Source organism: Delphinapterus leucas, chromosome 1 (assembly GCF_059928025.1).
Source record: "Delphinapterus leucas isolate spDelLeu-1000000601 "Yukka" chromosome 1, BTC_Dleu_Yukka2, whole genome shotgun sequence".
In the NCBI taxonomy this organism is placed as follows: Eukaryota; Metazoa; Chordata; class Mammalia; order Artiodactyla; family Monodontidae; genus Delphinapterus; species Delphinapterus leucas.
Window position 1 is genome coordinate 185,901,532 of NC_143129.1, and position 27,320 is coordinate 185,928,851.

Sequence of the window (27,320 nt, forward strand, 5' to 3'; positions counted from 1 at the left end):
GCGTGGTCACCGGCGCAGCAGCTTCGGGTTCTCTCTACCAGATCCTTCCCGCCTGCACACGGACCCTGTCTCCCCCGCCTGCCGGCCTCGCCGAGCTGCCTCTGGCTTCACCTGACTGGCTGGTTGCCTCTAAGCGGAGGCCCCACTGTCGGGCCCTGGTCGGCCTAGACTTACCCCCCGGCGGTCTGATCTGGCATCCTGGCTTCAGTAGCATCGGGCTCCGGGGACGCTCACAGTTCTAGCTCCAGCTTGGCGCTCCCCACAGGCTTCCAGCTCATAGATCCCTCGTCCTTTCCCAAATCTCTCCTCAGATACCTCACAGCATCCCCATGTCACATCTGCAGCCCCGGTCCTCCCCCTGCCCTCGGTCACATGTGCCCTTCAAAGCCTGCCGCGTCTGGAGTCTCCCCATCTCAGTGCTCAGTGCTCCATCTTTCCATGGGTTCTGTCCAGAACCCTGGAGCTCACCTTCACCACCCTTTCCCCACACTCCGAACTGAGTGTATCTCGGAATCCTCTTGGCTCTCGTCTGAAAGCACATCCTCAATCTGACCATTCTCACAACCTCTGCGGCCACCGTCTTGTGGAATTACTAGTGTCCTCCTGACCGATCTCCTTCACCCTTGGGACACTTTTCTCCACACAGACAGTCCTTTAAAATCTAAGCCAGTGTATGTCAGCCTTCTGCTTAAAGCCCTCAGCGACTCCCTCGACTCAGGGCAAAAGCCAGAGTCCTCAGGACCCTCTGCGATCTGGCCTCTCACTGTCCTCTCTGCCCCCTGGTCACCCCACTCCAGCCACACTGGCTGCCCCGGGACCACGCCGAGCCTGCTTCTGCTTCTGCTTCTGCTTCTGCTTCTGGGCTTAGCATCTGCCGTTCCTCAGTCCCCGGTAACCACGTGGCTCGTTCCTTCGGTGCCCTCCGGTCTCTGCGCGTGTCACCCGATCGCCCTCATCGCCCTGTGAAAACTTAGCGGCCCTCACCTCACCCCAGACAGGCCATCCATCCCCCGCTGCCCCTCATCAGAAGCGCTTTAACTTAGTCCGTTTAGTTATTATTCTCTGTACTCCTGCTACCTGGAACACAGCCTGGCACTGAAGAGGGACTCGGTGAGCGAGAGGAAGCAGACCACGTCTCAGCCGCGGAGCCGAGGCCAGAGCTGACATCAGGCACCTCTCCTCTCAGATGAGATTTGAGGACGCCCGAGATTTAATGAAGGGCGCAGGGAGCCGTCTGGTCCCCTGCGTCCCAGTCCCTTCTCCTCCCCACCCCCACGTCGGGACCACCGACGAGGCACAGTTCTCTGCGACTCTGTATCTGCCTTAAACACTCCTCCACTGCAGATGTTACGTGACATGATCTGAATTGAATTCTTATCCCAAGGATGCCACCCTGCCTCTTTGGAAAGAAACATTTTCACTTCAGTCAGGTTTCCTGTTACCAACAGGCTGAATTGTCCAAATTGTATTGGTAAATAAACCAAAGTTTTACTAGAAGGCACCTCAGGTCAGCAATTGCTAACTTTTATGTTCTGTTTATTTGATGAATCACGGTAATTGCCGAACGTTCAACCAACCTTACAGGAAAACTGTGGAGGAAAATTCCACTGGATCATGACATATAATACTTTTTATATATTGCTTGATTTGATTTGCTGTTCTCTTACTAAGAATTTTTGAATCTATATTTTTAAGGGATGCTGATTATAATTTTCTTTTTATCATATATTTGTCAGGTTTTGGACTGAGTTATGCCAGCCTGATAAAATGAGTTAGGAGTTGTTCCCTCCTCTATTTTCTGAAAGAATTTGTGTAAGAATGGTATTTTTTTTTCCCTATGTTTCATAGAATTTACCAGTGAAATCAACTGAGCCTGAATTTTCTTTGTAGGAGTATTTTTGATAATGAATTCAATTTATTTTATAAATATAGGGCTCTTCTGATTTTCTGTTTCATCTTTTTTTTCTTCCAGTTTATTGAGATATAACTGACAATACAGCATTATATAAATTTAAGGTGCACAGTATAATGATTTGACTTACATACATCATGAAATGATTATCACATTACGTTTAGTGAACATCTACCATCTCATATAGATACAGAATTAAATAGAAAAAACAATTTTTTTTCCTTGTGATGAGAACTGGTAGGATTTACTCTCTCTGTTTCATCCTATGTCAGTGTTGTTAATTTGTGTTTTTCAAGGGATTTGTCCATTTCATCTGTGTCAAATTTGTTAGCATGAAGTTGCTCTTAATACCCCCTTATCCTTTTGATGTCAGTAGTTATAGATGATGTCTCTTCATTCCTAATGTTGCTAATTTGTGTTCTTTCTACATTTTTCTTAATCAGTCTAGCTAAGGCACTTCACGTGTCAAAGAACCAGCTTTTGGTTTCTTTCATTTTCTCTGTTTATCATCTGTTTTCTTTTTTTAAATAAATAAATGATTTATTTATTTGGGTCTTCGTTGCTGCACAGGCTTTCCATAGTCACGGCGAGCGGGGGCTCCTCTTCATTGCGGTGTGCAGGCTTCTCATTGCGGTGGCTTCTCTTGTTGCAGAGCACGGGCTCTAGGTTCGTAGGCTTCAGTAGTTGTGGCACGTGGGCTCAGTAGTTGTGGCGCGCAGGCTCCGTAGCTGTGGCACACGGGCTTACTTGCTCCGCGGCGTGTGGGATCTTCCCAGACCAGGGCTCTAACCCGTGTCACCTGCATTGGCATGTGGATTCTCCACCACTGTGCCGCCAGGGAAGCCCCTGTTTATCTGTTTTCTATTTCATTGATTCATGATCTTTATAAGAAAGCACCAAGCTGTGTTCCAGAGTAGCGGCTTCATCTCACTTTCCCACCAGCAGCTCCGAGAATTCGTTGCTTCACATCCTCCCCAGCCCTTGGTAGGGTCGTTTTTTTTTAGTGTCGGGTGTTTTAGCAGATCATTGTGGTCTTGATTTGCATTTCCCTCATATCTAAGAAACTGAGCGTCTTTTCATGTGCTTATTTGACATCCATATCTTTTTTTTTAGTGACATCTCTATTCACATCTTTTGTCTGTTTTATTATTGGGTTGTTTGATTTCTCGTTTTAGTTTTGAGTGTCTATCAGTTCTGGAGTTGCTTTCATTATTATTGAAGTGTCCCATCCCTGGGTATAGAATTCAGGGTTAACAGAGTTCTGTCTCAGTACTCTCAAGGTGTTCTGCTGTCTTCTGGCTCCCTTTGTTCCTGACAAGTTGTTGGTCATTTGAAACATACCCTGCATGTAATGTGTGTGGTTTTTTTGGTTTTTTCCTAGCCACTCAACTTTTTCACTTTTGTTTCTCAGCACTTTGACTGCTGACCTACATGTGGTTTTGTTGTATTTATGCTGCTTGGGGTTTGCTAAATTTCTTGCATCTGTAAATCTATGTATGTATTTGTGTAAAATTATCAAATTTGCACCTTTTAGGCCACTTAATTCTTTAAATATTTAATATTGAACATCTGCCCCATCCTCCCCTCTCTGGGGCCCTAATTACTCGTGTGCTAAACCTCTGGATGTCGCCTCACACGTTTCCGAGGCTCTGCCCATTTGCTGTCAGTCCTTTTTCTCTTTGTTCTTCATATTGGATCGTTTATATTAATCTATAAATTCACTGACTCTTCTCTCATATCCAGTCTGCTGTTAAATCATCAGTGAATACTTTATGTCTTCGAGAAGAGTTAAAATAGTTGCTTTAAAATCCTATCTGCTGGTTCCAACATCTGGGTCATCTGGGGTCGGTCTCTGTTCGTTTTCTTTTTCTCTCGTTGTATTTGGTTACATAGAGTAGTCGGTATTGTATTCTGGGTATTGCAAACAGTATATTGTAGAAATTCTATTTTCTGTTATGTTTTTCCAAAAAGCATTGTCTTTTTTTCCTTTTAGAAGGTCGTTAACTTGACTGAAGTCAGACTGCAAACTCGGACTCACCTGTGTGGCGGCCACTGGTAGACCAGGGCTCAGCTGGAGACCTGTGGCGCATTTATACACAGAACCTGGGACTCCCCACCTGGGACTTTCCTTTTGGGGGACCCCCTCTTCCCAGCTGCAATGGTTGCCCCAAACTCTGAGGTCTGGTTCTTCAGTCCAATAGGACTGCAGATTTCTTTCCAGTTTTAATCATCCATATGGTACAGACTGAGAATTGCCCTCAGGCTAAAAGCTGTTTTTAAAAAAATATCAGGAAATTCACCAGTGCCGTTCAGTTCTTCTGCCCTTGATTGCTATCCAGTCCCTGAAGGTGTTTGTTATGTGTGATCCAGAGTTTACAGTTGATGTCTGTGGGATGATTGGCCCAGTAGGAACTACTCGGCCATCACCGAAAGCAGGAAGGACCCCTGGAGGAGCGGCCACTCCTGTCTCCTCAGGCCACGGTTACTTTGGTCGGGCGTTAGTCTGTTGCTTGTGGTCAGCAAGTAGTGAGACCTTTCTTCCGTCACTTACGTCAGATCCAGCGGCTAAACCTTGGGACAGGGGACCACGCGGGAGTGGACTTTGAAGCATCAGGCTCTCCTCCTCCTCCTGGAGTCCCGTGTATTGAGAGGTCCTCTTCCTGGGGCTGAGACCCCATTCCCTTCCCTGGGAACCTGGCTCATGTGGGTGTTCGGCTTTGTTCTGTTTTCAGGTTAAACAGGGCCAGTCAGACCTACTTCTTCCCCATTCACCTGACGGACCAGCTGCTCCCCAGCGCCGTGTTCTATGCCACCGTGGGGCCCCTCGTGCTCTACTTCGCTCTGCACCGCCTGGTCATCAGACCCTACCTCAGGGCTCAGAAGGAGAAGTGAGTTCACAGCACGTGGCGGGGACACCACTGAACCGCACTGTGCTCGGCTTCCTCGTCTGTAACGTGGAGGTGGCAGAAGCTACCCCGCAGGGCTGTTCGGGGAACACACGCGCTGGTCCGTGTACGGTGCTTATTACCACGGTGTCTGGTCCGCAACACGTCCTCAGTAAATGTTAACTAGTTCTTGTCGTTAGTTCATAGTAGTACTACTGTTAACCCACATTTCCTACTTTCAGAAAGAATTAGAGTTAGTTTACAAAACTGTTGGGACTATAAACCATGACCACAGAAATGACAAGTTTTCCTTTTTCTCATTCTAACCATTTCTTTTCCTGGCACTGAATTCAGGAGGATTGGGTTCTGAGTTCTTACATACAAGGCATGCGTTAACTATAGTCTTAGAAGTCATCGAGATATAATTTATTTTGCAGTTTCTTATAGATAAGCCATTAGCATAACATTAAATCTGAGAGGTGGTTTAGATTTGTTACTATATAATGATCTAATTTAATAACTCGTTGAGCTTAGAGAATCTGGGAGAAAGGCATGACTCTCCCCTTGGGGCCCCTCTAGCCTTTGACTCATTAGAGCTCAGGGTTCTAATGCCTCAGGAGACTTCAGGCTTGGAGCAGAGAATGTGCTGGGTCAAGTCTGATGGGACAGGCGTGTGCTGCCCTGGCAAAGTACATGGATGTGTCTAAGGTAGTATGCAGTGTCCCTGTCAAAAGGGTCATGTGATGATGCCAGGTTGGTGGCATCTCCTGTGATTCTCACCTTCTCTGCTGACCCCTTTCCTGTGATTCTTGCCGTGTGGAGCCCTCCTCCCACAGTGCTGGGTTTCCCATGTGCTCTGCGGAGGAGGTCGGGGAGAGCCGTCTGGGGACAACAGGGAAGCCACACAGGTCTGGGATGAACAGATTTACTTGAGCTCGTCTTGGAAATACTGTTTGAAGTTCTAGAACGGGGAGCTCAGTAAGATCACAGGCTGTTTGCAGGCGCAGGCCGAGCCAGGGGCCCTGTTGTCTCCCTGCCGCTAACGCCGCGCTCCTCGCGTGCGGCTTCTTTTTCTCGCATTAGGGAGCTGGAGAAGCAAAGGGAAAGCACAGCCACCGACATCCTGCAGAAGAAACAAGAGGCAGAAGCTGCTGTAAGTGCTGCATCACCATCACCCTGCAGGTCCTTTGCTCCGTGGCTTCTGGGACTGTTCTGCCTGTCGTGCAGGGCACAGGCCGCTCTTTTCAAGCCCATGCTTCTTAAGCCAGGGCTGTGGGGGGAAGTGCTTCACACCCTGTATGCTGGTCTCAGGGGCCAAAGGTCTCAGGCTTTTCTTCCCCAACAACTTCCTTGGTCATTTAGTCTTTTTTTTTGGCTGCATTGGGTCTTGGTTGCTGCACGCCGGCTCTCTCTAGTTGCAGAGAGCGAGGGCTGCTCTTCGTTGTGGTGCACGAGCTTCTCATTGCCGTGGCTTCTCTTGTTGCAGAGCACGGGCTCTGGGCACGCAGGCTTCAGTAGTTGTGGCTTGCGGGCTCAGTAGTTGTGGTGCACGGGCTTCAGTAGTTGTGGCACACGGGCTTAGTTGCTCCGTGGCGTGTGGGATCTTCCCGGACCAGGGCTGGAACCCGTGTCGCCTGCATTGGCAGGCGGGTTCTTCACCACTGCCCCACCAGGGAAGTCCCGTAAGAGGGTTTTTTTAAGTGGCGGGGATTGTCCTCTTCCTTCCCTTTGAGTGAATTGTTTTTCCATGACCTATGATAGCAGTGATGTCCAGGAGAAACGGACAGTGGATGGGGCAGGCACTGGGCACGCAGCCGTGGCTCTCAACAGAGGTGGAGCCCAGGGAGGCCCTGAGGGTGGCATCCTTGTTCTTTGCAGGTTCAGCTGATGCAGGAATCTGTCCGAAGAATAATCGAGGCCGAAGAGTCCAGAATGGGTAAGGAGGCCTGGCCTCTTCGGGGACGGGGTGGGCGCTGGGGTCTCACAGGAGCGTGTGGTCCCTGCAGCCCGGCCGCACAGGGGCCGCCCGCCACGGCCGCCCCCCCTGACCGGGCCCGTCCTCAGGGCTCATCATCGTCAACGCCTGGTACGGGAAATTTGTCAACGACAAGAGCAAGAAGAGCGAGAAGGTGAAGGTGATTGATGTGACTGTGCCCCTGCAGTGCCTGGTGAAGGACTCCAAGCTCATCCTCACGGAGGCCTCCAAGGTGGGCGCTCGGGGCCCCGGGGTTCAGGCAGGAAGGGCGTCTGGGGAAGAGGGACGGACGGCAGCCCCTCAAAGGGGCCGTTTCACTGCAGCAGAACCTCGCGTGCTGCCACACTCACTGCCGGGTGCTGCCCAGCACCCAAGTTACAGCCACACTGGAGCCTTTGACTTCCATCTGTTCATCTGTTCGTTGCCAGGTATCATTGAGCCCCTACCGTGCGCCAGGTACACCAGCAAGCAAAGCATACCTCCTGCCCCCAGGAGCACACACTCTGCTTATGCCTTGCCTCGTTCCAGAAGGAGCGTGAGGTCGCCCGTAGCACGTTCGAGGCTCGCGGTGGGGCCCGGGGCGTGGGTGATGGAGGCGAGTTACAGCGCAGAGGAGCTCAGGCCAAAGAGCCCTCGTTCCCTGAACAGGCTGCTAGCCCCCCCACCTCGGCGGGGCTTCTGTGAAGACAGAGGTGCCGTTAGTGTGGCAGAAGGGGCCTATTGGGAGGGCGACGTCTAGGACTCAACAGGCAGCTTTTTTTTTTTTTTTTTTTTTTTTTTTTTGCGGTACGCGGGCCTCTCACCGTTGTGGCCTCTCCCGCCGCAGAGCACAGGCTCCGGACGCGCAGGCTCAGCGGCCATGGCTCACGGGCCCAGCCGCTCCGCGGCATGTGGGATCTTCCCGGACCAGGGCACGAACCCGAGTCCCCTGCATCGGCAGGTGGACTCTCAACCACTGCGCCACCAGGGAAGCCCAACAGGCAGCTTTTTGAAATTCTCATTTCTTTTCCTCAAGCTCCCAAGTTGGCATCTTCTGTGGGCCGCTCCCGAGGGCAAGTCCAGGCCCTTCCACGCTGCTCCTCCAGCTGGCGGCAGACGGCAGCGCTGCTGGGCTTTAAACCACCGCCTCGAGTGAGAATCTGTCTGCTCTGTCTGCTCGTTACAGGCCGGGCTGCCTGGGTTCTATGACCCGTGTGTGGGCGAAGAGAAGAACCTGAAAGTGCTTTACCAGTTCCGAGGTGTCCTGCATCAGGTGATGGCGCTCGACGGCGAGACGCTCCGGATACCAAAGCAGTGTGAGTAGCTGCCCCTGGCCGTCACCCGCCCTGTGCCCGGGCCTCGGGAGGCCCTCGGGGGGCTCCGAGTGAGGGGCGACAAGCGCCTTCCCCCTGTCCTCTGCCGGGGAGCAGCAGGCTTGGGCCTCGCGACCTGCTCAGAGCCGGGAAGCGACGCCCCGAGGGAGGGGTCAGCCCTCTCCCAGGTGGAATTAGAGTGAGCTCTGTGCTTGGAAACTGCAGCTCTGGCGGCTGCGTGGGAAGCAGACGCAGCTGCTCGTTTGCGTGCTGAACCAGGCGATTGTCAGCAGCTTGTACTCCGCTCAGCTGCAGGCCGGCAGCCTCTGGTCTGGTGATGGCCAAACCCCCGAAGTGGAAAGAAGGCGTGGAAGCAGTTGCCTTCGGACGCCCTGAGTTTGTCTTTTCTTTTACAGCTCACAGAATTGATACCGATGGATAAACTGCTTGAGAAACCAGATTTAAACGAGGCTACAAAAAAACCTTTCCCTGGGAGTCTACAAATTTGAAAACAGGAAAAAACTCCAGACGTCAGATGTGTTTATTTTGTATCTCTGTAGAAGGTGGCACTGTATCAATTATGTGAAGGGACCCGCAGGCACCCCGCTTTCCGGGTGCTGTCGGTAGGACTGAGGCAGCCCCACCTGGACCGGAACCACAGCACGGCCCGTGTCTGTTCCCAAGGATCATGTCCTGCCAGGAAGGGCCCTGGGCCCCTGGAGCCTCCAGGTCCCTCCCCAGGTTCCTCAGCACGTGTGCCGGCTGCAACCCCCCAGTAGCTCTTGGTCTGCCGTGAGGTACTTATGAACACCTCGCCCTCACGCATAGGACTGTGAACTACTTTTCCTGAAATCCACACTGAACGTGGAAAACGGAATGGAAGGAAGGAGTCCCCACGAGCAGAATCTCCAAATCAAGTGAGCACCTGTTCGGTCAGCTTCCTGAGAACCCCCTTTTCCTGCTGAAATATCACTAAGTGAATCTGGAGAGGATTGTGTGGGTTTATAAATCTGCTTTTTATCTGAGAACAAATGATTTTGGAAATTAGTCTCTTTTTTTCCCCTCCCAGAACTGAAGCCATTCCACTGGCACCTGGCTTGGGACAGAGGGTGGAACTCCGGGTCCCAGGAGCCACCCGTGTCCTCGCGGGAAAACGCGATGCCTCCCGCCCCGCCCCACACAGCTCAGCCCCACTAGAGCGCGGGGTTCAGGAGAAGGGGACGCAGGGCTCCGGCGGGCGCCGCTCCTGCTCGCCGCCAGGAGGCGGCGCAGCTGCTCCCACGCCTGGCCAGTCCAGCTCTTCCTCACCGGGACCCCTTTTTGGGTGTCTGCTCCCAGGACCCCCCTCCTTCACTTGCCTCTTTTGTGGATGCATAACATTTCAGGACCAGGAGCCTCCTGCACAGCCTGGCCTGTGAACAGTTACCGGAGGAGCAGAGCCCTGGCTGGTGGTGGTTCTGACAGCCTCTCCGCAGCTACTGTCAAAATCAGGCTTCACTCCTGACGTTGGTACCGGAGAAATCACTCATAACCCCCTTCCTCCACTTTTAAAACTCAGTTCAGGTTGTCCAGTTCTGTACTATTTACCTATCTCCACTTGAAAAAGGTTTCCTGCGAGCTGCCGCTCTGAATGTACATCATGCAATAACTGTCGCGTTAGCGGAGTGCGACCTCGGCCGCAGCCTGTGTCCCTGCCCGGCGGGCGGGTCACTGTACAGGGGACACTCTCTTACCACAATAAACCTTTCCTGAAAGCCAGGGGCAGTGTTTCGGAGCGTCTGTGTTCGCGTCAGGAGTGAGCGAAATGAGGGATGTGCCCCCTCCTCACAAGCCTCGTGCCGCCCTTTATGCCTACGTTCAAACCATGGTTTGAACCACGGGGATCAGTTTTCTGTGTCACACATTTGCCTGAGAAACAGAGTCCAAGTTAGGAGATCACATAGGCCAGGATTCCTGTTTTCTTTAAAGGCACCTTTTTTTTGGTAGTCAGAGCTGGTCACGCCCTGCTGGCTCTTCAACAGGAAACAGGCAGGCAGTGTCAGAAGCAGCCAGGCACGGCAGGAGAGGGAACCTCAAGCCAGCGCTCCCTTGTTCTTAAATAAAGGAGGAAACGCGCAGCGCGATGTAGGAAGACACTTTATTACGTTGCTCACTCACACCTGGCCGGGCAGGGAGGCGCTCCCAGGACAGAAGCCAGCCTCAGCCACTTAGAGAGCCGGCCGTCCAGGCGACAGGGGGCCACTCGCTGCCTTGGAGAGTGCCAGCGCCCTACGGCCCCCCTGGGCCCAGCTGCCCCTCAAGGAAACGCGTTTCCTCCCCTTTGGGGAGGGTCAGCCACACTGGCCCAAGATGGCTGCTCAGGCTGTTGGTTCCAAGGATGCTCGCCCAGCTTGTGCTCACGGCCCCGCCCCTCCCAGCCTGAGGCCACTACAGTTCACAATAGGTGGAACCCGGCGAATGTCAGGGCAGGACTGAAAGGTCCGCCCACGGCCAGAGCCCCTGAGACCACTGCCCCTCCTCCCGGCCGCTCCGCGGAGAAGGCCCATCTGGCGGGCTCAGCTCTGCTGCCCCGGCCACAGCCTGGCCTGGAGTCCCGGCTGCCCCACGCCGCAGGCACGCAGGCGACTGGACATCTTCCTCATCACCAGCCTCTGGGCCTTCAGGCGCCTGCGGAGCTTTTCATTTTCCTTTAGCGTCAGGAAGAGTTTTTTCTTCAGAGCGTCTAAGTCCAAAAGGGCGTAGCTGTGATCGGACGGCTGCGTGGGGCTGGCCGGCTGACCAGGGACCCCAGTGGCTTCCGGTCTGTGTAGCGGGACCTGAGGACAGAGGTCAGTGAGAGACAAGCAGCGGCCAGGGCGGCAGGACGCACTTCCCCAAGCCCTCCCGAAGCCCAGAGCTGCCCAGTCGCAGCTAAGTTCACGGGTGAGGTCTGAATCCAGGCTACACGTCGTGGTGCTCTGGTTCAGGCACGTTTTCTTCCTTCTGTTTGAAGCAAACCCCCTCGAGCTGAGACCAGCCACGCGCTGCCTTCGCACCTGGCCCGGCCTCACCTGTGCTCCGGGGCCTCCACCGTCCGGGGGCAGCTGCGGCGCTTCGAGCGTCGTGTCCACCTTCCTCCCTGGGCCACCCTCCCCGGCCCCCGTCTCAGGGAGGACCTGGGAACGACAGGGCAGAGGAGGCCACTGACTGACACAGAAGCGGATCCTCCCCAGCTGTTACTTGTCTGTCCCGCCAGTGGTCCCCGCACACCACCCGGGGGCAGCCGGGGCGCCTGCAGAACAGCCAGCCTCCTCCACGGCCTGGGGTCAGACCCTTAGACACGGAGCAGAAGCCAGACGTGACCAGCTGCCACTGCTTGATATTGAACAGGAAGAAGGCGGCACGGAAGGCTTTGGCTTTCCCTTTTCTAGGAAACGAGAGAATCCAAACCCAGCAGGCCAGCCTGGAGGGCAGGTGCAGCGGCTCAGTCCGAGCGCTCGGTGACCAGCAGGGCAGACTCACCTTTCCCTTCTCAGAGGCAGCATCTCCACTCGGGCCGGCAGGGTCTGTGTTCTCCCTCACCAGCTGCAAAAGACACGGAGCTGCTGCAGACGGGCCCCGGGGTACGGGCAGGAGGTCCGCGCCCCGAGAGCCCGCGCCAGGCCTCGTGCGTCTTTGTCCTCACGCTCCGCCGGCTGAGGCTCAAGTAAACTGCGCCCTGAACCCAGCCCAGCTCTCCTCTCACCATCCCCGGCTCCCTTCCTTCTCCGAAGGTGTTCCTAATCTCGGGTCAGAGGCCCGGTGAAGCCAGGGACCTGTCTGATTTGTACGTGTTGCCCCAGGGCCTGGCACTCTTCAAGGTGCACAGTAGGTGACTCAGAGTGGCAGCCACATAGTGGGAAACATCCAGCTCAGAGCCTGCAGCCCCCAGACCTCATCAGAGCTGAGCTGGGGCCGCGGGCACCAGAAACAACTCTCCCCACCCCTAGGCACCGGAGGCGCCAAGGAGCAGGGCCACCGACGCCCCCCCAGCTGTTAACCTGTAATCGCTGACTTCAGGGCGAGCAGTTTACCACAGATGCGTGACAGTAAGCGCACTGATTGAATGGGATGGGGTGTGGGGTTCCTAAACAGCGGACATAAGTTTCAGGTCAGCAAAATGAGTAAGTCCTAGAGCCCCGTGGTGCGACGCCTGTGCCTACAGTCAACGATACTGTTGTGCACTTCAAAGTGTTAAGAGAACAGATCTCATGTCAAGCGTTCTTACCACAAGGCAATGTGCATATAAAATGAAAGGCCTTCCATGTTTAAAAGAAAAAACCCAAAACTCGTGCATTAAGCACCTACTCGGTGCCGGGCAACGTTCTGGACGTTGGCAATAAAAGCAGCGGAGCAGAGCCCGGCCCGCATGGAGCCTCCACTGGGGCAGGTGCTCACAGGTGCCAGAGAGAGCGAGGGGCAGGACAGGAAGGACGGCAGCGGGGGCTCCTACAGGCACTGGGAGCCTGGACTTGGGGAGGGGGAGGCCAAGAGACCGGGCAAAGGGAAGATCGAGGGCAGGGCGCTCCGGGCGTGTTTGCTGGCAAGTGGCAGACGGCCGCGCCTGCCTTTCCCTGCACCCTAGAACTCAGGGTTCCCATCAGCTCCCTCCCTCTCGTTCCCAATAAAAACAAACCAACACGGTACCTTCGGGCCTCGTGTGTGTTCTACGCTACTCTGCCTCCCCGGCTCCAGTGGGCGCGCGGCTCGGGCCCTCCCTCTGAGACTGGGTGTATGGCAAGGGTTTACTATGATTCGCTATGATCCCCTCACAGCTTCGAGCTTCAACTGTCCTGCCGTGAGCCCTCCTGAGCCAAACCCGCACATCCTGCCCCACCAGACACGTCCTCCTCCGCGTCCCATCGGGAAGCCAAACTCAACGTGCACAGGACTGTTTCCTCAGGGAATCTGGGACCCCCGGTCCCCGGGGGCCCAGAGCCTTGCTCTCCCGGACCACCTCCCTCTCAGCCCACCAGGGCTGCAGAGTCGGCCCGCTCCATCCCCCTCTCATCGCAGCACCCACCTTTGGCTCAGGCCCCTGTGACTGCCCTCACCTGCGAGGCCACAGTGAACTCCGAACCAGCTGCCAGACAGGGGGACCTTCCAAAGCCATGTCCCTGTCCACGGGCCTCACCCAGAAACCTACCACCTGTCCACGCCCGTCACCAACCGGCCCCGGCGCCCTCCAACCGGCCCCGGCGCCCTCCGACCAGCCTGAGCCGCCGCCGCCGCCGCCGCTGAGTGCACCCAAACCCCTGCCACCGCCAGCCTCTGCCCCGCGTCCCCGTCCCCACCAGCGCTCCGCCTGCATCGTCCTCCGGCGCCCCGGACAGGGCTCCGAGCCGGCGCGGAGCAGCCACGGGAGGACCTTAACGGGGACCTGGCGGGTGGCAGGTCCTCGGCCACAGGCCCCCGAGCCCGGGCTGGCAACGAGCAAGAGGCGGACGAGGTCTGAGTGTGGCACGGCCAGGAAGGTCTCGGCCGCCCTCGAGCCCACGGAAGGACGGAGCTCTCGGCACCCCCGGCCATCAGCTGCTTCCACGGCATCTGCCGCGAAGCGCGACTTATTTTCAAACCAGCTTTAAATTGCGACTTCCCTAAAGCGCAGGGCAGGGCCTGCTGGGCTCCAGACGCCGAGGCCTGCCAGCACTGCCCTGGCTGCAGTCCTCGGCCTCTGCTCTCCCCGCAAACGCCACCTGTGCCCTGCGCCCAACCCACCGCCGGGGCCCCGCGGCCGCGCGCACCTGTGGGGGGCCCTGGAAGGCGAACACCGTGGGCACCGCGTTGTGCTTCAGGTTCTTGCGGTTCCCAAAGGCGCTGAAGCACTCGGGCCGGAAGTGCTCGGAGCAGATGACCGTGTGCTGCTTGGGCTCGAAGTCGCCCCGGCCGATGTTCAGCACCCATTCCTTCAGCAGCTCCGGGCGGCTGAACGGGAACCTGGGGGCACAGCAAGGAGGCGCGAGGGATTCGCGGCACTGAACGCAGCAGCACTTCAGGGTCCCAGGGGCCTTTCACATCCCCACACGGCATTTTACTGGACAGCCTGGAAACGTCAGTAGCCTCGTTCTGTTAAACCACATCTACTTTGCCGTCGCGGCTGTAGGCGGCATCCTGAGACCGTAAACGTGGCCAAAGAGCCCAAGCAACCTGCTCCCCGAGCCACATCTGCCAGGTAGGCCACCAGGTGGGCCTCCATTCCGGCTCCGGTGCTGGGGAAGCAGGAGTGGGAGAGACAGCCCCGCCCTCACGGAGCCTGCATTCTAGAACAGGGAGACAGCCGGTCCACCAGACAGACACAGACCGTGCAGGAAGAAAGAGTAGGACGTGGGGCAGGCCACCTGAGAGGTGACATCGGAGCAGAGGCTGCAGGAAGTGGGACAGAGAGCCATGCGGCATCAGGAGGAGGAGCAAGCACGAAGGCCCCGCAGGCGCGAGGGGGTTGCGGGCCTCGCCTCGGGCAGGAGGGCTTTCCCAGAGGCTCTGGCAGAGGGTGGCAGGTGAGTCCGCCTTGGCTGTTGTAGGAGGGCCCCAGGTGGCTGGGATCAGGGTGTCAGCAGGAGGGGGTGATGAGCAGGCAGATCTGGGATGTACTGTGAAAACCAGGCAGTAAGGTTTGCCTGTGGGCCGTGCAGCAGAGGAGGGAGTTTCATGTACCAAGACTGTGGGGGAGTGCGAGGGGCAGCTCTGGGGGGTCAGCAGCTTGGTTTTCTATGTCAGATGTTAAATTTGAGGTGCATTTTACATGTCTGAGTGCTGAACGAGTGGCAGGTGGGCATGCGTGTCTGGAGATGTCACTGTGGGCCCGTGCCCAGGTAAGGGTGGCAGAGCCATGAGCCTGAGATGGGCACCCTGGGGAACGAGCATGGACAGGGACAAGGCAGGGGCATGGCCCGAGCCCTGAAGTGCTCCAGCGTCTGTCTGGTGTTGGAAATGAGCAGGATCCAGCCAAGGGGACTCAGAAGGGACACTGTGACAAAGAAGGAGGCCGAGAGGTGTCCTAGAAGCCAGGTGGGAGGGGGTCTCAAGGCGTCAGCAGTCAGTTGTGTCACAGGCTGCAGAGAGATCAAGTCAAATGAGGATGCGCCACTGCACGGGGCATCGTAAGGGCCACTGGGGACACGACAGAGCTCATTTGTGGGAATGGTGGGGGTGAGAGTCTGACTGGAACGGGAGAAAACCAGAGGCAACGCCACCCCCAGGTACATACCCGACTGACACCTATGGATACAGGTGCTGGAAGGCAAGACCCAGCAACAATGTGCAGAGCCATGTGCCCGTAATGGCCAAAGAAGAGAGGCACCCAAATGCCCTTCAACTATAGAACAAGTCAATTCTGGTAAACACCTTCCTAAAACACTATGCAGCAATGAAAAGGATGAGCTGCTGCTGCCAGCAACATGGAGGGCTCACAGGCACAATGTAAGCAAAGCACAGGAAAAAGTACCGCCTGTGATTCCATTCAGTGAGGTTCCAGACAGGCCAAAGCAGTCCGCCTTACCCTTGGGCACTGGGAGGATGAGGGGCTGGAAGGGGGAGCGGTCGGGGTCTCCTGGGGGCTGTGATGTTCTAAATTCACGGCAGTCACACGGGCTGTTCGCTTTGTTAAACTGGTTGGGCTGTGTGCTCATGATTTGTGCACTTTTCCGTCTGTGTGTTACATCTCAAGAGACACATTCACTTCGAAAAAGAAAACCCTTAATAGGAGGAGAGGAAGTGGAGACTGGAGAGCGGCAGCCCTTTGGAGTCCCGCTCTAAACAGGGCAGAGGAAGGCGCCGTGGCTGGAACCTAAAAGAAAGCGTGCGACACTCGACCGATGGGCAGGCGGCCGTTCACTCGGCCGGTCCGGCATGCGGGGCGCGCAGGGACTGACTCCAAAAGCTCCGCCGTCCTCCCGGGGCTCCCACAGAGCCCTAGGTCCCGGCCCCGCGCGCCCACCCGCTGGAACGTACTCATTCCTCCTCCCCACCCTTCCTTCCCGGCATGAGGCCCGGAGATGTGAGCACCGCACACCTGAGAGACGTCAGCATCGCTCATCACGCAGCAAATACTGAACACCTACTACGTTCCGGGCAGCATCTGAGAACGAGATACAGTCCCCGGGCCGCGGAGGGGACGCACACCAAGTAACCGCAAGGGCGCAGCGCTGAGCGCGCCCCAGGACCGCCACGGCCTCCCCCGCGCGCGGCTCCCCGGACCGGCGGGAGGCTGTGCGCCGGAGGGCAGGTTACTCAGCCTCTCCGACCGTCTCCCCGCGCGCCCAGGCGGCCGAGGCGGGGCCGGGCTTCCCGGGCTGGGACCTCGCCGGTCCCCGGGCCGCCGCCCCTCCGCGAAGGGCTTGGCCGCACGCCCTCGGGCCTCCCAGGGACCGGGCAGCGGCCCCGGCGTCCCCACCCCCCGCGCGCCAAGCCTGGGGCTCCGGCGGGGGCCGCGGCCTCCGGCCCGGGCGAGGCGAGCCCTCGCGCCCCCCGGCGCCCCCACCCCTCACCGGTGGAAGGTGAGCTGCTTCCTGCGATTGCTGTAGCGGTTGCAGCACTGCCGGGCCGCGCACGACTTCGGCATCTCCAGACACCAGGCCCGACTGCCCCTAACAAAGATGGCGGCGGCGGGGCTTGAGGGAGGGGCAGGGACACTAGGAGGGGCGGGGTCATGGGACGGGGCGGGACTGGCGAGTGGAGGTGGAGCGAACGGGGCGCGGCCAGTAGGAGAGGAGGGGCCTGCGGGAGGGGCGGGGAGGGGCGGGGAGGGGCGGGGCCAGCAAGGAGGCTGGCAAGTGAAGGCGAGCCGGGCTCTGCTCCGCGGCCAGCATCTCGCGCAGTGCCCGCGACCCGCGTCAAGGGGTGCTTCTGGGCCCAACTCAGGCCCAACACCCCCAACTGGGCTGGCCGGTGCAGGTTTCACCCCGGTTCGCTGAAGCCCGTCACCTTCACCTCCTTGCTTTGGAGCCTCACACCCACCCACAGTCTTGGACAAGGCTCACCACCCACTTGGGCCACTATTTTCAAGATTTTAAGAGGTGTTGATTCACACATTTTGGCAGCTCCAACGTCACAGGAGGAAGTACTAGCTGACCACTAGCTGGTACCAGATTAGTTAGGCAGACACAGCTGATTGACAGAACAGGCTCAGCCACTTGGGACCCCCAAATGTAAAGGGCAGAAGGAGCACCCGGGGCGGGGGGCGGGGGATATGCTAATCCCGCTTGCAGAACCTGAGGAGGCGGCAGCTTTTACAATGCAGGGTAACCACTCACTGGGATTTAAGCTAATGCACAATGGGATGAAGAAACTGTGAAAGCTATTCCTGTCATTCCTACTGCCGTTTGCTTCTGGAGAATTTACTAGAAAAGTATATTAAGGGCTGTGAGCATTTTCCATCCTGCTAAACCAAACTCAGACTCTGACTTCCCAAGTCTTCACTTCACTAATCATGGTTTGGGGGTGGTGATGAACAGTCTTTCAACAGAAACACCTGAAGCTAGACATGAACCTCAAAGTAGCAATATATTTATTTACAAAATATACAGTTTCACAGAAACAGCTTCGCTTTATACACATAAGCTTTATAATTACGCAGAACCATGTAAACGATGTTAAGTGTCTGGCCTGGCCAAAGCCAACGGGAGGGGCCTACTTTTGGGGTGACAACTTTCCCTCCCCCTACTCCATTAGCCTCCAACCAGGAGCCCCTAGATGGGCCGTATCTAATTTGCATAATGCTGATTGCAGCTGCCCAGCTCACTCTAACAGAAAAACCAAGGTGTCTTGACTTCTTAGACACCAGCCACAGGGGTAAACCTGTCAAAAGAACAAAAAGGAAATGAAGGAAACAGAAATGGAGATGAATATCAAATGCCTTCCAGAGGCGTCACCAGGAATTGAATCTTCTACGAGCAATACGGCAATTGCCAGGGTTGGCAGTTCCACTCTAAAATCACACCTATTCTTAAACACACTTTCAAAACTTTGCAGAGTTTTGTTTTTTTCTTTAAAGAGAGAAACACTTTGAAACTTTGGCTACTCTCATGGTGAAGACACGGGACAGGCAATGTCATGGGGCAGATCTTTGGCAAATTCCTCTCCAGCTTTTCCTGGACGTTTGCCCTAGTCAGAGCCAGACAGTTGTCTGAGGAGAAGGTTGTTTCTAAGCCACCTTCTTACTATTTTTCTCTACAGCAGAACTTCTCCCTTGGGGATCTACACAATAAAATGGGTTTCAGAAGCTATCTCTCTCTATTTTTGTGTTAATAGAAGCAACAGAATTAAAAATAAAACAAAAAGGCAGTTGGCTGGTCAACCATGAAAGATACTAGGACAAAATATAGGCTCTGATTAGCCAGTTACAGTTCAACCCCCCTGGTGCTTCAGTGTGAGAATGTGGACCAAGTTCACCTGGTGGCCCTGCACAAGGGGACCACGTGGAGAAGCCCCCAGCAGAGAGGCTGAGGGTCCATCTTTTTTTTTTTTTCTTTTTTTTTTTTCCTACTTCCTTTTTTTGAGAGTCCATCTAGATGTAAATAAATATGACTGACTCGGGCATCCTTCCCTTTTCACGCTTTATAAGAAACAATGTTTATGAAAACATACCCATCGATTTATAAAAAAACTTTTTTTTTAACAAAAAAAAAAACATTTTTGAGAACAAGTATTTGAACTGCTAAAGAGCAATGTCAACTTCAGAGAAAGCTGAAGCCCTCCCTCTCCCTCGAGCCCCAGAACCACCAGTGTCCCGGACCACACTGCCCTCAAGCAAAGGCCTGCAGGGGCTCCAAACTCCCAGGCTTCTCCAGAGCTGGCCTGCACAGGGGTCTCCCCAGTCCAGGGTCCTAGTTTAGACCTAAGGAACTCTGCACAGTTCAGTGGTACATTCCTGGAGACCGATGTTACCGTATCACTCACTCACCACTTCAAACCAAAAGAAAGGCTTCAGAAGTCCTAACCTTGCCCCATGCAACCAACAGGCCAGCCTGTATGAGGGGCATACTAAGAAAAACCCATGGGAGAGGCCTTCCTCCCAATTTTCCCTTACCCCACTACGTAGAGGAACATGGTTCCCCAGTGACTGCCTAACTTTTAATGCTGCTACTAGAAAAAAGTGAGGGAGAGAGACAAGGAGAGAATCCGAGTGCCCCCTCGCTTGAAAACAGCTTGCTGGGCACCCCCAAGGACCTCAGAAGCCAACTGGATAGAAAGGGAACCCAGGCAGAAGCATACCAATACTTTTGGCTATTTCGTGCAAAAAGACAGGTTTTTTTTACATCGTGCAAAACAGGAAACTGAGTTATGAACACGGGCCACCTTGACCGCTCCCCGAACCGACCCCCCTTTCCACAGAGAAGCAGCTGCATACTGTCCCTTTTAACAAACAGAAGGAAACCTGGGGGTCACTATCTAGCCCACCCCCAGGCTCCTCTCAGGGTGAGACCAGAGGACTCCAGCGGGCAGCCCCCAAGGCAGGGGAGAGGGCGGACCACTAAGGGAGGGGCAGCTTTGATGGTTGCTGTACAGACGCCTATGATAAAAGACTTACACTCGAGAAGAAGCTTACAGGTATGGCTGTTCATAAACAGGCCGGGGAAACTGAACATCTCCTCTCGCCAACACGGCGGAAGCAGGAGTAACAGCTAGCACTTGTTCCAATTGGCGGGAGTTTGTTAACAATGAGAGTAAGAATTCACAACTACCACGTACCCTCATCTTCAGCTGGACCAAACCCACTGCGCTTGGGTGTGTAGTCCACCTCCACTGCAGAGAATACAGCTCTAGCAGCAGCTTTGGCCAACGAGGATTTTATTCAGTCACTGGCTATGTACAGTTTATACCTTGGACAGCTGGTCCTTTCGCTTAGGCACCTGAATGGCAGGGGTCTGCCCGCACCAGAGCTGAGAGTTCTGTGCTCAACTAAGACCAGGGCCAGCAGGCCCATCGTCCCTTCCGATTCCTCGCCCACAGTCTGCTTGCTCTCCAGCAGTCAGTCCAGAAACAGCTTCCGGGAGCCCATTCGGGACCGGTTGGAACGGCGGATGTCGAACTTGGAGTCCCGGCACTTTTGGCAGACAAACACTTCCGGAACGTTGGACTTCCGGATTTTCGCACAGGACAGGTGAATCCAGGTATGGCACTCATTACACTCTATCATGGGGCGGCCAGCAAATGGCTTCATGCAGAAGCAGGTGACGAGGTCCCAGGAGTCGTCGTCTGAAAGGAGAGAACCACATAAGAGGAGGGAGAAAACTTCTCACAACCCCTCTCCGTCAGGAAAGCCGCTCTCCAATAGGACAGAGCAGCTGAGCTGCGGTGAAACCGATTTCAAGTTTCACTTAAAGGCGATACTTCCCTCTTAAAATGCAGCAAATGCACAAAAAGCGCACTGAAACACGTGGCACCAGGAATTACCTGCGAGGTGTTTACTTACGAGCTGCGTTATTTTTATATTTCGAGGTCTGTTCTGGAATCTCAGCTGTCCTCAGCTGCGATCACCCCTTCCTAAACATCTCGGCATCCACTTTCTTGCACCTTTTCCCCTGAAGGTGGTAGGGCACGCTCCACTGTCACACTCCAAGGAAGGGACCGCGCTGAGACCCCTCTTACCATCCCCTCGTCTGACCACCCGCCCGTGGCACGCCGTCCTTCAGGGGCCCCTCACCTGAATCCACCATGATGTCCTCATCGTTGCCAGTGCTGTCCTCATCCCGGAACACCACCTGCTTGCCCTGCCGGACGATAGTCCGTTTGCCTTCAGTCTTTATCTCTTTGACCTGATCCGGTGACACCGTGGCACAAGATCCACTGGAAGGAGTGTCGGAGTCCCAGCCCGAACAAGGGTCGCCAGGGGCCTGGGGGATATCCTGCAGGGTAGGGCTCGTGGGGGTCTCTGCATATGGGTCGGCAGCTTCCAGCTGCAGCAAACCCCCCATGTAGCCCTCCTTCCCGGGCACGTCACTGTCCCTTCGCTTCCTCTTCTTCTTCTTCTTCAGCTTGTCGGTCTTCTTTCTGTCCAGCAGGAAATTACTGGGCTTGGCTCGCTGCAGGAGGGTGGGCTGCAGGTGGCCAAAGCAGCGGTCAGAGACTGGCAAGGGCACGGTGGACGAGATGTCGCTGAAACCAGCCTCCCAGCCATCACTGTCAATGGTACCAGCAGTGCTATTAGCAGGGCTGGGGCTGCTCCTCAAAGGGAGTTCCTGAAAGGACAGAGACAAAGGTGGCGGGTTCTGATTATCCCAAACAGCCCCCAGCACCAAGAGCTGGCCCAGAGCAGAGCTCCCCAGGGCCCCCGGCCAGGTCGGGCTGCAAACGTGGGAGATGCACAAGCTGGAGCTTCCCAGCTCTCACCAGCATTATTCTTTAGGAACAGTGTCATTAGTTCTTTAGTGTGACCTTCCAGCTAGAACATGAACCCACAAGGAGGACCCTCCAGCCCTTGCTCAACCCTCCCCCCTGCCCGAGTCAGGAACTTAGTTGATACTCAATATGTATCTGTGAAAGGAGTGCTGAAGACGCCCTCACATTCTTATCTTTCCTGATTGTACAATCTCCCCTCAATTTGTCCTCCCAAAGAATGTACTTTTTAAATTAAGTGAATGTAAAATAATTGTGAGGATTTTCTGACGTCTCAAAATATTGCAAAGTCAAAGTAGGTAATTACTGCCCCAAAGCAGTGAGTTCAACTCTATGGTTCCTTCAGATCAGTCAAGCACTTTTATTTGCAAATAGTGGCGACGTTCTGCATGGCACGATGCAAGCATTATCTACCTAGCTGGTGGCAGAAACAATAAGCCAGTGCTGGGTTTGGCCTCCCAGAAATACTGGATTCCTTTCTCTTTAGCCTTACATAATATGAACGAAGCCACTGAAGTTTGCGTACCATGGCAGCGCTGGTCCACAGTTCTGCCCATTTCTCAGCAAGAAAAGAAAAATGCCTTCATTTACATGGGATTTTGGCCACGAGTTCCTGAAGATTCTGCAATGTGGTGTGCATAGCAACCGGGAAGCCACCCACCAGGTAGGGCAGGGTGGACTGGGCCTGACCATCTGATCAGCTTGAACCCCAGGCTCCACCACCGATTAGCCTGTGACCCAGGATAAGGAGTTCCCTCTCTGTGCCCCAGTGTCTTCATCTTTAAAATGGAGATACATAGGGAATTCCCTGGCGGTCCAGTGGTTAGCACTCGGCACTTTCATTGCCGGGGCCCGGGTTCGATCCTGGGTCGGGGGAACTATGATCCCGCAAGCCACACAGCGCAGTGCAGCCAAAATAAACAAACAACAAATAAAATAAAACGGAGATAAATAATAGCTCCTACCGCGTATCACTGTAACGGCCAAAAACGAGCGCCTGGCCGTAGTAAGCCCCTGATAAGGATGGGCCGTTAAGAGCAGGCAGATATCAAAAACATTATTTGTAAGCAAACTTTGAAAGTTTATCAAACTGTTTCGAGACAAGCCTGCACCACTTCCCAGGCTGGTCCAACTTTGTAAGATAGATTTCTGCCCGACTATTGACTCAAGTCGTCCCAGGGAACCCCTTCCAGAGCCACCACCTTGTCAAACACTCTGGTTTTGCTGCCGGCAAGAAGTCAAAAGTGCTGAAAATTACCTCCTTTGGATAAGGGATGTAGCCTGCATAGGCCAAGACAAAGGTGCAGAACTTGTTGAAATCCTCCACGGTCCTGCGCCTCTTGGAACTGGGGGAGTACTCCTGTTAACAAGCGAGGAAAGGGAGGGCGTTTGAAAGCAGACACGTACAGGTGGGGTCGCGGAAACAAAACTAGTTAAGCTGGGGCTTTTAGGAGCTGCCAGTCACAAACACACTCTAGATTTACAGACACTCTAGAACAAGATAAGGGAAGTTTGGGTCAAGAAATAACACTGTTTTCAGAAGTTGAAAGAGGGGGTATTATGATGTTATGCCAAGAATACTGGGAAACTGGTTAGGAGATAAAAGCTTGCACAAAAGTCTATTTCTTAGCAGTCATGTGGCTTTTTTTTTGACATTATCTGTTAGTTTCTACAGGCCTATCAAGAGCCTTTTTTGCCACAAATTTTCCACTTTGAAAATAAGCTCCTGCTGCAGCTGTAACTAAAGTCTTTTAAGTGACTTCAAAAGTCAACTACTCCGTAACATTCAGAACTCAGACATGGGACCCTGGACCTGAATCTCGCCTGACCCCTCCCCAGCCAGGGCTGCGGGAGGACCCCTTCCTCCTACCAGGCTCTCTCCTCCAGACAACACTTCCCCGGATGGTCCCTCCACTGCTTCAACATCCGGGGGCCAGGCACCCAAATAAATATTCCCCAACTCAGAGAATAAACCAGAAACAATCCTGCTACTACCATTTGCACGCTAAAGATGAAATACTAGAAGTTTTGGCTTGTGTGTCCCATCCCCATTCAATCAAGAAACGCCCTCGACAAGAACAGATTTCCTCCAGAGGAAGAGAGGAGCTCCAGAAGAAAAAGCTCTTATTTGCTCCTAAGCAAAGCAACTGTGTTTCACTTAGGTTCATTCGACTAGCGCACTTATGTTTTCTGCAAGCATTTCATCACCCACCCCAAGCCCATCCTTAGGAGCTCGGCTAACACCTCCAGAGCCTAAGGGCCCGCTCCACGGTAGAGTGAAAGTGGGGGAGGAAATGAGGCGGTGGGCTCCTGGACCCGCCCCAGCCCAGCGCGCCCGGAAAACTGCGCGGCCCAGGCCTGCCACCCGCAGGTCTCCTTCCAAGGGCTACACTTCTTTTGATTTTCTCAACTCGGTGCTAGCAAACCACTTCTGACCCCACCCCTCGGCCGCCGGGACCCTGAGGGCCGCGCAGGTCAGCGGAGCGCCGAAGTCCGCGCGGTGCCCAGCCCTTCCTGCGAGGGGGAGAGCCTGCCCCCTCCCCGGGAAGAACTGACCGCCCTCCCTCCGGCCGGGTGGAAGGGCCGCGGCCCTCAAACTCTCGGGGAGAAGTTTTATTTCGGCGGGGAACGTGCAGAAGTGGGTCAGCAGCCGGGACGGACGCAGAGTGGGAGGCGGCGGGGGCCTCGGGCCCGGGGCGGGGAAGCCGCGCCGCCCCTTACCGCGCCCGCCGCCCTGGCCCCGCCGCCTGTAGGAAAAGCAGATGGCGGTGCGGCCCCCTCCCCGCCCTCCCGCGGAAGCCGCCCCCCGCCGACACTCGGCCCCGGAAGGTGCGGGGCCCATCCCGCGGGGGAGGGGGCGCGAGTAGCCGGGCACGATTCGGGCTCCGGTACTGGCAGGCCCCACGAGCCCCCGAGGCGGCAGCGCGGCGGACGAGCCCGACCGGCGCCGCCTCCCCTCCCCCACCCGCCCGCGGCCAGACCCGCACCCCGGACTCGGCGGGCCTCGGAAGGGGGAAGGGGAGGGGACCGCGGCGGGGCGGAGGTCGGCCGGGAGAACCGAGGGCCGATCCCCGGAAGGAGGGGGAGCTGGGGCGGGGCGAGTCAAGCTCGGGGGAGGGGGCCCCGGAGGGGGACTCGAGCGTGCCCGGGGTGGGAGCAAGGCTCGGGCCGCCGCGGGGGTGGGGACCCCGAAGGACTAGCCTCCCCCACCCCAGCCGGAGGGGGCGGGGGCCGAGCGGGAATTAGGGGGCGGGGCGCGGGCCACCGGGCCCGGGGGATTAGGGGAGAAGGCGGGGGCGCGCGGAACGGAGTCCCCGTCCGAGGGGGCCGCGAGCCCCTCCGGGAGGGGGTGGGGGATTCCTCCGAGAAGCGGAAGCGCGGGGCGGAGGGAGCTCGGACTGACTCCCCGGGGGCGGGGAAAGGGTACGCCAGGCCGGCGGGGAGGGGCCGGGGGCGCAGACAGGTCCCCGGGCTACGCGAGGCCGGGAGGGGTGGTCGCGGCAACCTGAGGGAAGCGGCGCCGGGAGAACGCGGACACCCGCGGAAGGGACACCAAGGAGAGGGCGGGCGGGGAAGACCGGGCGCGGGCCCGAGTGGGGGGCGGGGTTGGGCACCCGGGGGGCGACGAAGGATAGCTGGGGGAGGGGAGGGCGGCGCTCGGCCGGCGGGGGTCCGGCTCCGGGAGCATAGGATCGGGGTGGAGGCGGTTAGGGGCTATCGGGACGCAGCTCTCACTCACCTCCGGGTGGAAAGCGGCGGCGCAGGAGTCGGAGTCCATGTTCAGGGTGGGGGGCGGCGACAGCGGGAGTGCTGGGGCCGAGCTGCGGGCGCCGGGCCGCTCGGGGCCGGGGGCTCCGGCGGCCGCGTAGGGCGAGGGCGGACTCGGGAGGGGTCGCCCCGACTGGAGATGATGAGGGGCTCGGTGTGTCGCGTCCCGGGCACTGTACTCTCGGGCCGGCGGCTCCACAGCCGAGCTGAGTTGTCGATGCAGCTCCCGCGACCAGCGCGACTGGAGAGGCGGGAGAGTCGATGCGGAGGGGGCGGCGGCGGCGAGCGGGAACCCGACCGGCTCCCCGACCTGACGCCCAGTTCGGCTCGTGTCTCCGGAGGGAGGGCGGGAGAGCCGCGAGGGCTGTCGGGAAATGTAGTCTGGGGGTGACGTGAAACCGACGGTGAGGGGGCGTGGCGCGGGAGCGGGAGCAGGGCATTGTGGGAGTCGTAGTTCCCCGTTCCGCGGCTGAGGCGCACAAAGGTCCCCTCGAGGACTCCAACCCCCAGGGAGCCCCGCGGCGCCTGCCCGGTCTACGGAGGCGGTGGCTCCGGGACCTGAGACCTCCGGAGCGGGGGAGGTGCGGGGGCTCGGGCCGGATCGGCGATGGGGGAGGGGCGGCGCGAGCGGTAGCGCCTCGGTCTCCGCGGGGGCGGGGGAGGTCAGGGGTCGCCCCGGCGAATGGGGGAGGGGCTGACGGCCTTGGTAGCGACGGGCGGCGGCGGCTGGCGCCTCGTCTTTCGCCTTCGGGATTTGAGGTCTGTGCCCCTTTGTGGGGCTGGGGTCCCCACGGCCCATGCCGGGGCGCTGGGCGCTGACGTCGCAGCCGCCCCACGGCTGAATCCCCGCGCCCTGGACCGGGCGGAGCGAACTTGTTTTCGCGGCTGTGGCTTTTCTGGCCGGCTCCTCCTTGCCCTGGGGGTCCGGGACGGCGGTCCGAGACCAGGCGGGGTGGGACCGCCCTAGTGTCCCCAGTAGGAAACACTGCGAGGTGTCGGGTTACCACCGCATTTTTAAAAACTACACCAGTGTTGCTGGTGTTTGAGAAGATGTTTGCTTTAAATACGTTTTTCCCCTCTTCGCCTGACCTTGAGACCACTCCTGTTTTCTCACTTTGCCTTGAATTATTTCCTGAATATATTCCTCACAGGATTACAACAGTGGGTGAGGCGAAAACCTGATCGAGATATTCGGTGTTGACATTGACTTTGTTTACTGATGTTTAGCTGAGGAGTTGTCAGTGTTTAAATGCTGCGCCGCAGAGTATTTTACAACTTTATATGTTGAAGGTTGATTGACTCTGAACACTTAGTTGAACATTAACTGCTCTGATAAACATCCCATGCGGAGGCCTCACGTACTTAAATTATTTTTAATAACCATTTGAAAGGAAAAAAATTCTGTATACGAAATACAGATGATTCAATCACATATTTGGTAGCTTCGAAGACAAAGAAACTGTTAAAGAGGAGTGACATAAAATTTTAAATTCAAATCAGAAAAGTGACTCCTCTGCATATACATCGGAGCGATGACCGGAAGAACCCCTAAAAGATGAGATTCTTTCCGAGGTAGTGAGTGCTACATTGGTCGGCTCTTGCTATTTCGGCGGTTAAGATAATTCTGATGGAAACACTTAGTGGTTAAGAGACTGACTTATCTTAGAAATACTTCTCTAAGCCTCAATTACCTTAGCTATAAAATGTGTAACTTGCCTCAATAAGTAGTAGTTTACTTTTATGACTGTTGCCACTTTTTTCAAAATATTATTTTAGCAAGATCTTCAAAGATTGGAGGGCTCCCCAGAGGTGACAGCAAATTGAGGTGCTTTACAAAGCTGGTAAGATAAAAACAGACATTGGATTTAGCCTGTGGAAACATCATTAACATCTTCTTGCAGACTTGTCACATTCAGATGCTTTAGCCAGATTTGGAATGTTATCTGATCGGTGAGGCCAGAGCAAATGTCCTGAGGTAAGCCAGTGCTGCCCAGGGTCAGACTCACCCAGGGCAACTTGTTTTGCCTGAATACCGAAAGGGCCAAGAAGGACATTATCCTATTTGTAGTTTAAAGGTGTAAATACCAAAAAAACAATAATTATTGGAGGCAAAGTCCAAATGAATAAAGAGGAAT

General features: G+C 55.9%; 3 protein-coding genes across 6 annotated transcripts in view; 1 reads left to right on the forward strand and 2 right to left on the reverse strand.

Moving 5' to 3' along the window:
- The window catches only part of DNAJC11 (DnaJ heat shock protein family (Hsp40) member C11), a 71,857-nt gene extending 61,161 nt beyond the window's left edge, over nt 1-10,696 (forward strand). The window contains exons 11-16 of the mRNA XM_022598264.3: nt 4,645-4,800; nt 5,881-5,950; nt 6,676-6,733; nt 6,862-7,004; nt 7,938-8,067; nt 8,481-10,696. Coding sequence (XP_022453972.2) covers nt 4,645-4,800; nt 5,881-5,950; nt 6,676-6,733; nt 6,862-7,004; nt 7,938-8,067; nt 8,481-8,506 — 583 coding nt within the window. The 3' untranslated portion in view covers nt 8,507-10,696. The remainder of the gene's footprint in view (nt 1-4,644; nt 4,801-5,880; nt 5,951-6,675; nt 6,734-6,861; nt 7,005-7,937; nt 8,068-8,480) is intronic.
- Nucleotides 10,184-16,701, reverse strand: THAP3 (THAP domain containing 3). Of its 4 annotated transcripts, XM_022598267.2 has the most exons (6): nt 16,569-16,677; nt 16,094-16,159; nt 13,827-14,019; nt 11,566-11,628; nt 11,115-11,219; nt 10,184-10,880 (listed from the first exon to the last, which is right to left on the reverse strand). In XM_022598267.2, exons 2-6 carry the CDS (start codon nt 16,108-16,110, stop codon nt 10,620-10,622), a joined length of 639 nt encoding a protein of 212 aa, XP_022453975.1. In that variant the 5' UTR covers nt 16,111-16,159; nt 16,569-16,677; the 3' UTR covers nt 10,184-10,619. The 4 variants fall into 4 exon arrangements, with proteins under 4 accessions (XP_022453975.1, XP_022453974.1, XP_089758012.1 ...); XM_022598266.3 differs by lacking the exon at nt 16,094-16,159 and having other exon boundaries at nt 16,569-16,701; XM_089901886.1 differs by lacking the exon at nt 16,569-16,677 and having other exon boundaries at nt 16,094-16,534.
- Nucleotides 16,702-17,564: 863 nt separating this feature from the next.
- PHF13 (PHD finger protein 13) lies at nt 17,565-26,055 on the reverse strand. Its single transcript, XM_022598623.3, has 4 exons — nt 25,157-26,055; nt 22,676-22,777; nt 20,726-21,260; nt 17,565-20,277 (listed from the first exon to the last, which is right to left on the reverse strand). Exons 1-4 carry the CDS (start codon nt 25,982-25,984, stop codon nt 20,051-20,053), a joined length of 1,692 nt encoding a protein of 563 aa, XP_022454331.2. The 5' UTR covers nt 25,985-26,055; the 3' UTR covers nt 17,565-20,050.
- Between the last annotated feature and the right edge of the window lie 1,265 nt (nt 26,056-27,320).

Coding starts and splice junctions, on each gene's coding strand:
- THAP3 (XM_022598266.3), bottom strand. CDS start 16,642: ATGCCGAAGTCGTGCGCGGCCCGGCAGTGCTGCAACCGCTACAGCAAT. Junction 14,020..16,568: donor AAGCAGCTCACCTTCCACCG/GTGAGGGGTGGG, acceptor CTGTGCCCCCAG/GTTCCCGTTCAGCCGCCCGG. Junction 10,881..11,114: donor GTGGAGGCCCCGGAGCACAG/GTGAGGCCGGGC, acceptor CTCTGTCCTCAG/GTCCCGCTACACAGACCGGA.
- PHF13 (XM_022598623.3), bottom strand. CDS start 25,984: ATGGGCCGTGGGGACCCCAGCCCCACAAAGGGGCACAGACCTCAAATC. Junction 22,778..25,156: donor CCGCCGCTTTCCACCCGGAG/GTGAGTGAGAGC, acceptor GCTTGTTAACAG/GAGTACTCCCCCAGTTCCAA. Junction 21,261..22,675: donor ACATCCCTTATCCAAAGGAG/GTAATTTTCAGC, acceptor CTGTCCTTTCAG/GAACTCCCTTTGAGGAGCAG.